The sequence below is a fragment of the Macaca nemestrina genome, chromosome 1 (assembly GCF_043159975.1).
Source record: "Macaca nemestrina isolate mMacNem1 chromosome 1, mMacNem.hap1, whole genome shotgun sequence".
In the NCBI taxonomy this organism is placed as follows: Eukaryota; Metazoa; Chordata; class Mammalia; order Primates; family Cercopithecidae; genus Macaca; species Macaca nemestrina.
Window position 1 is genome coordinate 180,732,347 of NC_092125.1, and position 14,260 is coordinate 180,746,606.

Consider the following 14,260-nt stretch of genomic DNA (forward strand, 5'->3'; position numbering starts at 1 on the left):
GTCAGCACAAACCACACCAGCTATGACAACCCAGGAAACTCACCACCTTACTGAACTTCCTTTTTCTCATCTGTTAAGTGAGGAAAATAAAACTCACCTACCCATGAGGATTGTTGTGAATGACACAGAACTTGAAGGGATGTCTTGTACAGAATTGGACTTAACACACTGGTTCCCATAACACATCCTCACATCAGCATAAGCTAGCATCTGATAACAATGTTCTGAAGTGCTGGAACCCAGGTCAGGAAGATACCCTTTTGGAATCATGCAAGAGTGTGAAAAAATACAATACAGTTTAAGGACTATGGAAGGAAGTAAGGTTACAAATTCTGCTTATCTGGTTGGACTCTGGTAATAGTTTGGAACATGGTTTAGAATAAGAATAAGCTTCTTCCTCATTTGAGGAACTAGAGTACATGGTACTCTAGTTAAGAATCTGAACCAAGCCAGCTAAAAGCACAAAAATCTAGTCTTAAAATGTGCTAATCAACAAAACCTTACTTTTATTTTCTGAAAAACTTAAACAGATAAATGACAAAACATGTTCATTAACAGTCAACAATAAGGCGAGGAAGGAATTCACACTCTATTCCTCAAAGCAGCTCCGCAGGGCTTGTGAAACAAGCTTCTGATACAGTTTATACTGTAGTTGAAGCTGGTTTCAGAAAAGATTCATGCTGGGTAAGAAAACTCGGTGAACTCTTTGGCAAAGTCTCTTTCTGGCCTTTCCTCTTCTGCCAGTTTTGGTCATGGTCCCACCCAAATAAAATGGAGGGATTCAGATTTATCATTACATACAATCTTTCATCTAAACACTGCCTGCAAATGCGGAAGTCCCACCATGCCCTACAAGCTCACTCACATACACAGCATGTCATGTTCACATAACAGGAAACATGCCAAAGATAGACACCCAAAATTGTGGGGAAAAAAAAAAAAAGGCCAGGTGCAGTGACTCACACCTGTAATCCCAGCACTTGGGGAAGCCAAGAAGGGCAGATCATGAGGTCAGGAGTTCGAGACCAGCCTGACGAATACAGTGAAACTCCGTCTCTACTAAAAAATGTAAAAATTAGCTGGACGTGATGGCATGTGCCTGTAGTCCCAGCTACTCAGGAGGCTGAGGCAGGAAAATTGCTGGAACCTGGGAGGCGGAGGTTGTAGTAAGCCGAGATAGAACCACTGCACTCCAGCCCGGGCGACACAGTGAGACTCCGTCACACACACACACAAAAAAGTAAAAGAATATATTTCTCTTTCCTCCACCCCTCTATTCTTTTGACATGAGGTCTCACTCTGTCATCCAGGATGGAGTGCAGTGGTGCAATCTCGGCTTACTGCAACCTCTGCCTCCTGGGCTCAAGTAGTCTTCCCACCTCAGCCTCCAAGTAGCTAGGAGTAAAGGTGCACACCACCACGCCCAGCTAGTTTTTGTATTTTTTTGGTAGAGACGGAGTTTCGCTATGTTGGCAAGGCTGATCTTGAACTCCTAAAGTCAGACAATCCACCCGCCTAGGCCTCCCAAAGTGCTGGGATTACAGGCGTGAGCCACCACACCCGGCCACAGATAAATAAATAAATAAATTCTTTTTCCCCCTCTCCAACAGGGGTTCTGCCTTCTAAACACCACATTGTCAAGCATATGCTTCCCACGCTTTTCTCATAGCTTCACATGACGATAACAACTAAGGAAATTTAATATAAATATCAAAGTCTCCCTGTAGGTCTTTCTTTTCTCTTCTAGGGGAACAGGTCCTGCTCCCATGACAAGCTCCCAAAGTGAAAAAATTGTCCAGGGCTAGAGAAAAGTAACTGGCATAGCTGTTCCAACACAAGCTCCCAGGTCTTCCCAGAGTCCACAGTTTGAGTCTTCAAAATTGCTGCTGAAAGGCTGCAGAATGAGTCCAACCTGACTTGGGATTATGGCTATCATACAAATCCAACCTTTTGTAACATATATAAAATCAACAATCAAAGGCCAATGAGACAGCCAACTCACAAACTCCAATGACAGCTGATGTGCAATTACTGCCAGGGCAGAACACCGGACACTGAGGAAGAGTGCAGACCTCTTAGTCCCTTAGGTTCAGAAGGGCATTTGACACAGAGTGGGCCTCTGATAATTCATGAAATGCATTCTGAAGTCGTTCAGAATGGAGGCTGCAATCTGCTGTGCTTGGGGAGTTGCCTCACTGTGCTCCTGGATATCACACAAAAGCTGCAATCCTTCTTCTTCAACTAACATTTTGCAGTATTTGCTGGCTGAAAGAAAATCAAGCAGAGACACTCCATGGACAACTGGCATTTTAAATATTCCCATGTCACCACATTCACCTTGCTGAAGAAAGAATACAAAGGTTTAAATGCTTTGGTCTAGGAATTAACAGATAAAATGAGTCAATCAATTCTAAAGCAGTACGTCAAAACTTAAATAATGCTTGGTTTGTATGAGATAAGAGTTGCTCATTTTGGTATGTTTACTTCCAGAAAACTCTATCTTCAAGCATTTTTTTTTTTTTTTTTTTTTTTTGAGACAGAGTTTTACTCTTGTTGCCCAGGCTGGAGTGTAGTGGCGCAATCTCAGTTCACTGCAACCTCCACCTCCCAGGCTCAAGCAATTCTCCTGCCTCAGCCTCCCAAGTAGCTGAGATTATAGGCATGCGCCACCACACCTGGCTAATTTTTTTTGTATTTTTGATAGAGATGAGTTTCACCATGTTTGTCAGGCTGGTGTTGAACTCCTGACCTCAGGTGATCCACCCGCCTCAGCCTCCCAAAGTGTTGGGATTACAGGCGTGAGCCACTGCGCCTGGCCCAAACATCTTTAATCCTAGTTAAATGATGTTGAAAACACCAGATGTTAAATAAAATATAATTCATAAATGTTTTAATGCATAGATGAATGTACAAACTAAAGGAATGTTCCAGGAGCTGGAAACAAAGAGCACTTCAGCTAGTGTAGGCTAACCTGCAGCTAAGCCTGCGGCAGAAAGAAACTGGTGGTCTTAGTAATCAAGGCATTTAAATTTCAGCTTGCAGAGTTGGAGGCAAAATCCATACATAAAAGTAGACCCACAAAGGGCTAGATAAGAGAAGGGATAAGATACTGAAGCATCTGTGTCCTAGATGGGGCTGTAGGGGTATACGAGAGTAGGAGAGGAGAAATCTTCTCATGATCACAATCCCAAGTGGGTAATAAGGTTTGAATTTACACTACCTGAATGCTGCTGAGAAATTAATGTAAAAAATCTAGCACAAGCCTAGGGAAACCTCTGGAGCACTTCACAGAAGCGAATACAAAACTGCCACAGGGACACGCCAATCCAGTCTAAAATGAATTCTCAGAAAAACAAGCCCTGATAAAGTTGACTTCACAATCCAAAACTGCCCCCACTCAACATAACACACATAATAAGATCAGATAAAGACTACAAAATAATTACTTTTAAAGAAGAAAAAAACAGGAATATCTGAAAAAGAAGCAAATAAAACATTCAGACATTTAAAAATGTATCACTGAAATTAAAGACTTAGTCCAAGAGCAGATTCAGACCCAGTTGGCCGGGTGCAGTGGCTCACGCCTGTAATCCCAGCACTTTGAGAGGCTGAGGTGGGTGAATCGCCTGAGGTCAGGAGTTTGAGACCAGCCTAGCCGACATGGTGAAGCCCCGTCTCTACTAAAAATACAAAAAAGTAGACGGGCATAGTGGTGGGCCTCTGTAATCCCAGCTACTCAGGAGGCTGAGGCAGGAGAGTCACTTGAACCCAGGAGGCAGAGGTTGCAGTGAGTGCCACTACACTCCAGCCTGGGCAACAAGAGCGGAACTCTGTCTCAAAAAAAAAAAAAAAAAAAAAAAGAAATAAATAAAAGAAAAAGATTTAGACCCAGTTAAAGAGAAATAGGCCAGACATAGTGGTTCATTCCTGTAATCCCAGTGCTTTAGGATGCCTGGGCAGGAGGATCAAGGCAATGTAGTGAGACCATGTCTGTACAAAAAAATAAAAAAATTAGCTGGGTGTGATGCTACATAGTCCCAGCTATTCAGGAGGCTGAAGTGGGAGAGTCACCTGAGCCCAGGAGGTTGAAGCTGCAGTGAGCTGTGACTGTGCCACTGCATTCCAGCCTGGGCAATAGAGTGAGACCCTGTTTAAAAAAAGAAAGAAAGAAAAAAAAATTACCTATCAAGAAATTATAATTAGGCTGACAGTAGACCCCAACAGCAATAGAAAATAATAAAAATGGCCAGGCGTCATGGCTCATGCCTGTAATCCCAGCACTCTGGGAGGCTGAGGCGAACATCTGAGGTCAGGAGTTTGAGACCCAGAATGGCCAACATGGTGAAACCCCGTCTCTACTAAAAAAAATAAAAAATTAGCTGGGTGTGGTGGTGCATGCCTGTAGTCCCAGCTACTCAAGAGGCTGAGGCAGGAGAATCCCTTGAACATGTGAGGCAGAGATCCCACCACTGCACTCCAGTCTGGGCGACAGAGACTCTGTCTCAAAAAAAAAAAAAGAAAACTAAAAATATTTTTTCTCCCAAATGCTAAAATAAAGTAACTATCTGGAATTCTACACCCAGTTATATTATTATTTAAGAGTAAGAATAGGGGTGGGGTGACAGATTTTGTCAGTAATACACCATCGAAATCTGAATCCAGAAAACGAGTGGTGGGGGTTAAAAAAAAAAAAAGGAAGCAGGATGAGCAAAGAAAATGGTATTTAGCAAATTGAGGCCAGGCGTGGTGGCTCATGCCTGTAATCCAAGCACTTTGGGAGGCTGAGGTGGGCGGATCATGAGGTCAGGAGACGGAGACCATCCTGGCTAACACGGTGAAACCCCACCTCTACTAAAAATACAAAAAAATTTAGCCAGGCATGGTGGTGGGCACCTGTAGTCCCAGCTACTCAGGAGGCTGAGGCAGGAGAATGGCGTGAACCCGGGAGGCAGAGCTTGCAGTGAGCTGAGATTGCGCCACTGCACTCCAGCCTGGGTGACAGAGCAAGACTCCGCCTCAAAAAAAAAAAGAAAATTGTATTTAGCAAATTGAAATAAGCCTTGACTGTAAAACAGTAACACTAAACTATCTTTAAGGATATGAAAACAAGGTAGAAATGAAATATATTGATTAGTCATGTTCTTGGACAGAAATACTCATTTGTGGCTGGACGTGGTGGCTCATGCCTATAATCCCACCACTTTGGGAGGCTGAGGTAGGAGGATCACTCAAGCCCAGGAGTTCACAACCAGCCAGTGCAACATAGTAAGACCCTGTCGCTTTTTGTTTTGAAGTGTTTTGTTTTTTTATTAATTTAAAAGAAAAAAAAACTAAATACATTTTTCTTTCTTTTTTTTTTTTGAGACGGAGTCTCGCTCTGTTGCCCAGGCTGGAGTGCAGTGGCCGGATCTCAGCTCACTGCAAGCTCCGCCTCCTGGGTTCACGCCATTCTCCGGCCTCAGCCTCCCGAGTAGCTGGGACTACAGGCGCTGCCACCTCGCCCGGCTATTTTTTGTATTTCTTAGTAGAGACGGGGTTTCACCGTGTTAGCCAGGATGGTCTCGATCTCCTGACCTCGTGATCCGCCCATCTCGGCCTCCCAAAGTGCTGGGATTACAGGCTTGAGCCACCGAGCCCGGCCCTAAATACATTTTTCTAAAGAAATACTCATTTGTCATAGAGATGGGAATTCTCTTTAGGTTGACTTATAACTCTAACATGATGCTGATAAAAATATCGTAAGGGTTGCTGTTTTGGGGGAGAACCCCAGGCATGGTGGTGTACACCCGTAGTCCCAGCTATTTGGGAGGCTGAGGTGACAGCATCACCTGAGCTGAGACTGCAGTGAGCTGTGATCAAGCCATTGCACTTCAGCCTGGGCAATGAAGTGAGACCCTGTCTCAAAAATAAAATAAATAAAATGAAAATAAAATAAAATAAAATAAATTTTAAAAATAAAATAAGATTCTTACCCTTCTAATTGTTGTGAAGATTAAATGATTTATTCATGAAGTGCTTACAACATTGCCTGGCACATAATAAGTACTCAACTGAATTCCAGTTGTAGTTAGTTTCTCCTGTTATAACTGTCTGAGTCTGTTTCAGGGCTATTCTGATCCAGTCATCTGCTATCTATTCATATGTCAGAACCACTCATGGCACCATTTTACAATGTTAAGAGAAGTCTACAGGCAAGCTCCTAAAAACCACATTTCTTTCCTTCTTTCTTATCTTAGAGACAGGAGTCTTGCTCTGTTCCCCAGGCTGGAAGTAGGCAGTTGCATGATCATGGCTTACTGTGGCCTTGAACTCCTGCACAAGTGATCTCCTGTCTTGGCCTCCCAAAGTGCTGGGATTACAAGTGCGAGCCACCAGGCTGAGCCCATAAAAAACATTTTTCTGGCCAGGCACGGTGGCTCACGCCTGTAATTCCAATACTTTGGGAGGCCGAGGCGGGCAGATCACCTGAGGTCTGGAGTTCGAGACCAGCCTGGCGAACATGGTGAAACTCCATCTCTAACAAAAATATAAAAATTAGCCAGGTGTGGTGGTAGGCACCTGTTATCCCAGCTCTACTCGAGAGGCTGAGGCAGGAGAATTGCTTCAACCCAGGAGGCAGAGGTTGCAGTGAGCCAAGATAGCACCACTGCACTCCAGCCTGGGCAACAAGAGTGAAATTCTGTCTCAGAAACAAACAAACAAACATACATTTTTCTTTGTTCTTTCCTGTTGATTCTGTCAGATAAACTTTAGAATAATTTTCAGATCCTCCATCTCCTACCTATTCATTTGAATTATATTACATTAATAAACTGAAAATAAATGACATCTATATGTCTAATAGGTCATTCCATCTTAGAAAATGGAATGCTCTTATAATTATTTCAGGCTTTTAAATTATCTCATAGTTTTCTGCATATGTCTCATTACTTGTTAAAGGCATTTTAAAATATTTTATGTTTTTGTTAATAATGTGAGTGGTGGTGTACTTTCCCTTAATTGTATTTTCTGATTTTTGCTGGCATTATAAAACCATTAGTTTTTATACACTTGCTTTACAGCTAGTCAACAAGCTAAACTTTTAATTCTAAAAGTTGTTTCTTGGGTTTCCTGTTATAAAATAATAGCTTATATCTCCTATAATACAATGAAAAATTGTATACCAATTCTCAACAAAAGATATCAACGGGAAATTCTCAAAGGGGATTGTATCTTTTTAAGACAGAGTACAGTGGCACTCTCATAGATCACTGCAGCCTCGAACTGCTGAGCTTAAGGGGTACTTCCACCTTGGCTTCACGAGTAGCTGCGACTATAGGTGCATGCCACGCATACCTGGCTAATTTTTTTTTAATGTAAAAAACATAGGTGGGGTCTTGCTATGTTGCCTCAGCTGGTCTCAAACTCCTGGCCTCAAGCGATCTCCTGCCTCGGCCTCCCAAAGTGCTGTAAACTCAGCACTTTGGGAGACACCTCACCTGGTCTCAAAAGGGATTTTAAATGGCAAAACATGCAAAAAATATTTAATGTGTTTGGGAAATAACCCCTGACTCCTGGCCTCCCAATCTCCCATAGACCATTACACAGAGGCAGGTCCATGTTTTACTAAAGGAAGAGTGTCAGCAATAAACTGTTGAGTGAAAAGACCAAGCTATAGGACAGCATGCACAGAATGAGCCCATTTTGTTAAAAACTATATTTCACATACACAGCACATACTAAATATAGCATGGACATAGAAAAGTATCTGGGAGATTATCAAATTATTAACGGTGCTTGTCTGTGGGGAATACAAGTAGGAGCAAACTTTTACCTTCTATTTTGCTTGCTATCTACCCTCAAATAGATTACTAATTCTGAAGCATTGTTTTAAGCTAGTAAGATCTTTTTTCAGTTTCTTTTTAAACATAGCTAAATGCAGAGGACAGAAGTAGACAATTTTTGCACATCCACCTTGAACTTAATCATTACACAGAAAAATAGCTGGAAAACTATTATGTTTTGAACATATGTTGAATACATACGATTTTTACTGCAGACATGACACACAGCCCATAGTGCCCAGAGCTGAACCTCTGGTTGAGAGAAGTTGCCAAGGAGTGGGAAAAATGTCTTGAGAGATCTGAAACAAAAAAAAGTACAAAGATGTTAATCCAGAACTCAGGCCAGTGTTCAGGGATATAATAATTTATACTATATAATTAATATAATAATGTATATAATTTTCATGGCCGGGCACAGTGGCTCACGCTTGTAATCACAGCACTTTGGGAGGCCAAGGCAGGTGGATCACTTGAGCTCAGGAATTCAGGACCAGCCTGGGCAACAAACAAACAAACAAACAAACAAACTAAAAAATTAGCTGGCCCTGGTGGTCCACGCCTGTGGTGCCAAGTGGGAGGATTCTCAAGTGGGAGGATCACTTGAGCCTCGGAAGTCAAGGCTGCATTGAGATGTGATCCTGCCACTGCATTCCAGCTCCAGCCTGGGCAACAGAGCAAGACCCTGCCTCAAAGGGTTGAAAAAAAAAGAATTTTCAACATTTTCCCCACAGGGTCAACTCCTCCCTGTGACCGAGCATACAATGAAGCTATTATTTAAGAAATTGCATTCTGGGCCGGGCGCGGGGGCTCAAGCCTGTAATCCCAGCACTTTGGGAGGCCGAGACGGGCGGATCACGAGGTCAGGAGATCGAGACCATCCTGGCTAACCCGGTGAAACCTCGTCTCTACTAAAAAATACAAAAAACTAGCCGGGCAAGGTGGCAGGCGCCTGTAGTCCCAGCTACTCGGGAGGCTGAGGCAGGAGAATGGTGTGAACCCGGGAGGCGGAGCTTGCAGTGAGCTGAGATCCGGCCACTGCACTCCAGCCTGGGTGACAGAGCGAGACCCCGTCTCAAAAAAAAAAAAAAAAAAAAAAAAAAAGAAATTGCATTCTGTACTGGACACTTTATACGTTCAATATCTCACTGCATCCTCAATCTTACATGCTGTCAGCCTCATTTTACAGACAAAGAAAACTGACTTTCTAGAAATGACTTTCCCAATATCACAGAGAAATAGGATTTGAACATAAGACTAACTGACTCTAAACACGTCATCACTGTATCACTGAGTACAGCCTTTAAGAAAAGCACAACATTGGGCCAGGCATGGTGGCTTACACCTGTAATCCCAGCACTTTGGAAGGCCGAGGCGGGCAGATCATGAGGTCAGGAGACTGAGACCATCCTGGCTAACATAGTGAAATCCCATCTCTACTAAAAATACAAAAAATTAGCCAGGCGTGGTGGCAGATGCCTGTAGTCTCAGCTACTTGGGAGGCTGAAGCAGGAGAATGGCGTGAAACCGGGAGGCAGAGCTTCCAGTGAGCCAAGATTGCGCCACTGTACTCCAGCCTGAGGAACAGAGAGAGACTCTGTCTCAAAAAAAAAAAAAAGAAAAGAAAAAGAAAAGCACAACATCATGAAATTACCTATAGGTCACCAATGCTGTCATCTTACAACTTGAACTTGGCCAATTCTGGATGGCTGCATGCTACTCCAAAAACAAGAGACAGAAACCAAGATTTGAATAATTCACCATTTACGACAAAATTTTTCAAAATCTGGGAATGACTGAACAAATTTAGATACACCTACTTGGCAAAATATCAATCACATAACGATTATATACACAGTATCTTAACAGTGTGGGAAAAACTATAAGAACAAGGGGCATCTGTTCAAAGATACTGGACTGAGCACACATTTATACCTCTACTCCCTCCATAATCCCACTAACAGAAAGTAAAACAAAGAATGATGCACATGGAAAAATGGTAACTGATTTAATACCTAGCACTTGGAAAGGTTAAAACACAAACCAGGCTGGACGCGGTGGCTCACGCCTGTAATCCCAGCACTTTGGGAGTAGAGGTCTCTTCTAAAAAAAAAAAAAAAAAATTAGTCGAGCGTGGTGGCAGGTGCCTGTAGTCCCAGTTACTAGGGAGGCTGAGGCAGGAGAATGGCGTGAACCCCGGGGGCGGAGCTTGCAGTCAGCCAAGATTGCACCACTGCACTCCAGCCTGGGTGACAGAGCAAGACTCTGTCTCAAAACAAAACAAAACAAAAAACACAAACCAATTTGAAGAGAACCCCTAAGAGACTTAAAAATTTGGCATATGAGGTACTTTCTGAAGTGAAATTACAGGTCGGGTTGAAAATAGGAGGACTGGGCCGGGCACGGTGGCTCATGCCTGTAATCTCAGCACTTTGGGAGGCCAAGGCGGGTAGACCACCTGGGGTCAGGAGTTCGAGACCGCCCTGGGAAACATGGTGAAACCCTGTCTCTACTAAAAAAAATAAAAATTAGCGGGGTATGGTAGCGTGTGCCTGTAATCCCAGCTACTCGGGAGACTGAGGCAGGAGACTCGCTTGAAGCTGGGAGACGGAGGTTGCAGTGAGCCGAGACGGCGCCACTGCACTGCACTGCAGCCTGGGCGACAGAGCAAGACTCCATCTTGGGGAAAAAAAAAAAGAAAGAAAAAGAAAATAGGAAGACAGGTTCAAAGGATTAGGACTCCCAGATTTCTTCCATGATCCTTAATAAAAACATCTGGACTGGGCAACCGCATAAACAATTCAGGGTGGGAACACCATGCTAAAAACAGGGATGTGTCTGGAGTTAAAATCTAAATACTAAATGTTGAGATTCCCTGCCCCTCAACTCTCTTCTTTTACTAGGCTTTCAGACTATTGGCAATGAAGCTTATAATTTTTTTTTTTTTTTGGAAGATGAAATTTCACTCTTATTGCCCAGGCTCGAGTGCGATGGCACGATCTCGGCTCACTGCAACCTCTGCTTCCCGAGTTCAAGCAATTATCCTGTCTCACCCTCCAAAGTAGCTGGGATTACAGGTGCCCACCACCATGGCTGGCTATATATATATTTTTTAAATTTTATTTATTGGCCAGGCGTGGTGGCTCACTCCTGTAATCCCAGCACTTTGGGAGGCCGAGGCAGGCAGATCACCTGAGGTCAGGAGTTCGAGACCAGCCTGGCCAACATGGTAAAACTCCATCTCTACTGAAAATACAAAATTAGCTGGGCATGGTGGTGCGTGCCTGTAGTCCCAGCTACTTGGGAAGCTGAGGCAAGAGAATCGCTTAACCCGGGAGCCGGAGGTTGCAGTGAGCTGAGATTGCGCCACTGCATTCCAGCCTGGGTGACAAGAGTGAGACTCCGTCTCAAAAACAAAAAATTATTTATTTTATTTATTCATTTATTTATTTTGGGGACAGAGTCTCGCTCTGCCACCCAGGCTAGAGTGCAGTGGCATGATCTCTGCTTACTGATGCCTTGGTCTCCCAGGTTCAAGCAATTCTGCCTCAGCCTCCCGAGTAGCTGAGATTATAGGCATGCACTAACATGCCCAGCTATTTTTTGTATTTTTAGAGGAGACGGGGTTTCACCATGATGGCCAGGCTGGTCTCAAACTCCTGACCTCAGGTGATCCACCCGCCTTGGCCTCCCAGCATGCTGGGATTACAGGCATGATCCACCGTACCCAGCCAAGCTTATAATTTGCACATAAAAGAAGTTTCTTCTCTAGGTAAGTTCCAACCAGTTTAGGACAAAAGATCTAAAAACACTACCACCAGGGAACACCTATTAAAAGATCAAATCTAGGCCAGGTGTGGTGGCTCATGCCTATAATCCCAGCACTATGAGGGCTGAGGTGGGTGGATCACCTGAAGTCAGGAGTTTGAGACAAGCCTGACTAACATGGTGAAACCCCATCTCTACTAAAAAATATATATATACACATATACACACACACACACACACACACACATATATTTATAATATATATACATATATATATATATATATAAAAACTAGCCAGGTGTGGTGGCAGGCACCTGTAACCCCAGCTATTCGGGAGGCGGAGGGATTCCTTGAACCCAGGAGGCAGAGGTGGCAGTGAGCTATGATTGTGCCATTGCACCCCAGCCTGGGCGACAGAGTAAGACATATTCTACCTGTCTGCAGTTTTCAATCAGTCCCACTCATAGCTGTCCCCACGGACAGCTCAGGACCACCATAACTTTAAGAAAATCTCTAACACAAAGGAACAAAATAAACAGCAAAAAAAAAAGCAACTTGCAGGAAACAGAAGCCTTGGAGGAACAGGAAAACTTAAAAATTAGGCTGGGCATGATGGCTCCTGCGTGTAATCCCAGCACTTTTGGAGGCCGAGGTGGGCAGATCCCTTGAGGTCAGGAGTTTGCAACTAGCCTGGCCAAAATAGTGAAACCTTGTCACTACTAAAAATTAAAAAGTTAGCCAGGTGTGGTGGCGCAGCTGTAGTCCAGCGCCTTGGGAAGCTGAGGTGGGAGGATCACTTGAACCCAAGAGGTGGAGGATGCAATGAGCTGAGATCACACCACTGCACTCCAGCCCAGGCAATAGACCGAGACTCCATCTCAAAAAAAAAAAAAAACCTTTTTTTTTAAAAATTGGTTGGGCATGGTGGCTCACACCTATAATCCTAGCACTTCAGGAGGCCAAGGCAGGTGGATCACTTGAGGTCAGTTCTAGATCAGCTTGGCCAACATGGTGAAATCATCTCTACTAAAAACACAACAATTATTGTGTTTTTACAAGTATGCATTACCACACCTGTAATCCCAGCTACTTGGGAGGCTGAGGCAGGAGAATCACTTGAACCCAGGAGGCAGAGGTTGCAGTGAGCTGAGATTGCGCCACTGCACTCCAACCTGGACAACAGAGTCAGAGCCTGTCTCAAAAAAATAAAATAAAATTTTAAATTATCATTATTATGTTTAAAGAGATAAGAGAAAAATAGATATAGGACCTATGAAACAAAAACAGCATATTATATTTTTAGAAGAGGATTCAGAACAAAAAAGATAAATGAGATAGATATGAAAAGATGAGTCTGGGAAGGCCAACATTCCAGAAAAAAATGATTAAAGAAATGTCCCAGGGAGGAAATGAGCTTCCTGACTGATAAGTACCCAACACAATATATGAAAATAAACCCACAAAAAATAAAAAATAAAAAATAAAAAAAAAAATCAAAATAAACCCACAAGGCAAGCCATTGTGATTTCTGAATACAGAGGACAAAGGACAAAAATCTTAAAGCTTAAAAAAAAATTGCACAGGAGTTCTCAACAGTGATCCTGACAAGTAAAAGACAATAGAGCAAACATTTTTAAATTCTGAAGGAAAAATATTTCAAAGCTAGAATTCTATACCCAGCCATTTGATCAATTAAATGTGAGGGTAAAATAAAGGCCTTTTTAAACAGGTATGGTCTCATTTTCATGACTCTCTTCTTAGGAAGCTACTGGAGAATATGATCCAACAAAAGGTGGGAGTAAACCAAGATACAGGGAGGCACATAAGCCAGGAAACACAGAATCCAACACGAGAGAGGCAAAGGGGGTCCCCCAGGATGATAGTAAAGGAATATCCGAGGATGACAGCAGTTCACCATATACGGTATACCAAACAAGCAGACCACATGGTAGGAACGCAAAGGCTCTGGGAAAGAAAATCCTGAGTAGGTGAAGTGTTCAGAATATGTATGAAGATTTATACTTTGAGCACACACTTAGAAAGGCTGTGCATAGAAACAGTAAGAAAAAGAATCAGTTTCCCAAAGTGGGAAAATGAATTGATAGATTCCTAAAGCGATAAAGTCAAGAACAGCGCATAATATGTTATTTAGAAATAAGGAAGTTGGCTAGGCGCGATGGCTCATGCCTGTATTCCCAGCACTTTGGGAGGCCGAGGTAGGCAGATCGCTTGAGCTCAGGAGTTTGAGAATAGCCTGACCAACGTGGCAAAACCCCATCTACAAAAAATACAAAAGTTAGCTGGTTGTGGTGGCACACACCTGTAGTCCCAGCTATTTGGGACATTGAGGTGGGAGGACCGCCTAAGCCTCAGAGGTTGAGGCTGCAGTGAGCTGTGAATTGTGCCACTGAGCTCCACCCTGGGAGACAGACCCTGTCTCAAAAAAAAAAAAAAAAAACAACAAAATAAATAATTTTTTTAAAAAGCTGATGGGAAAGAGGACTGAAATAAGTCATATGCAACAAAATGTTAACAGAGATAGTTTTGGGTGGAAAGATATGGGTTAGTAATAAGTTTTTCTATATTTTTCCCACTTTTTTTTTTTTTGAGACGGAGTCTTGCTCTGTTGCCCAGGCTGGAGTGCAGTAGCACGATCTCAGCTCACTGCAAGC

General features: G+C 43.1%; 1 protein-coding gene across 8 annotated transcripts in view; it reads right to left on the reverse strand.

Moving 5' to 3' along the window:
• Positions 1-481: 481 nt before the first annotated feature.
• Positions 482-14,260, reverse strand: part of LOC105495061 (zyg-11 family member A, cell cycle regulator) — a 59,852-nt gene continuing 46,073 nt past the window's right edge. For 6 of the 8 annotated variants that reach the window (XM_071092855.1, XM_071092858.1, XM_071092846.1 and 3 more), the window contains 3 exons: positions 9,475-9,536; positions 8,025-8,122; positions 482-2,265 (listed from right to left, as the gene is read on the reverse strand). In XM_071092855.1, the coding sequence (XP_070948956.1) occupies positions 2,090-2,265; positions 8,025-8,122; positions 9,475-9,536 (336 nt within the window). In that variant the 3' untranslated portion in view covers positions 482-2,089. The remainder of the gene's footprint in view (positions 2,266-8,024; positions 8,123-9,474; positions 9,537-14,260) is intronic. The other 2 variants (XM_011764229.3, XM_011764226.3) reach the window with 1 other exon arrangement.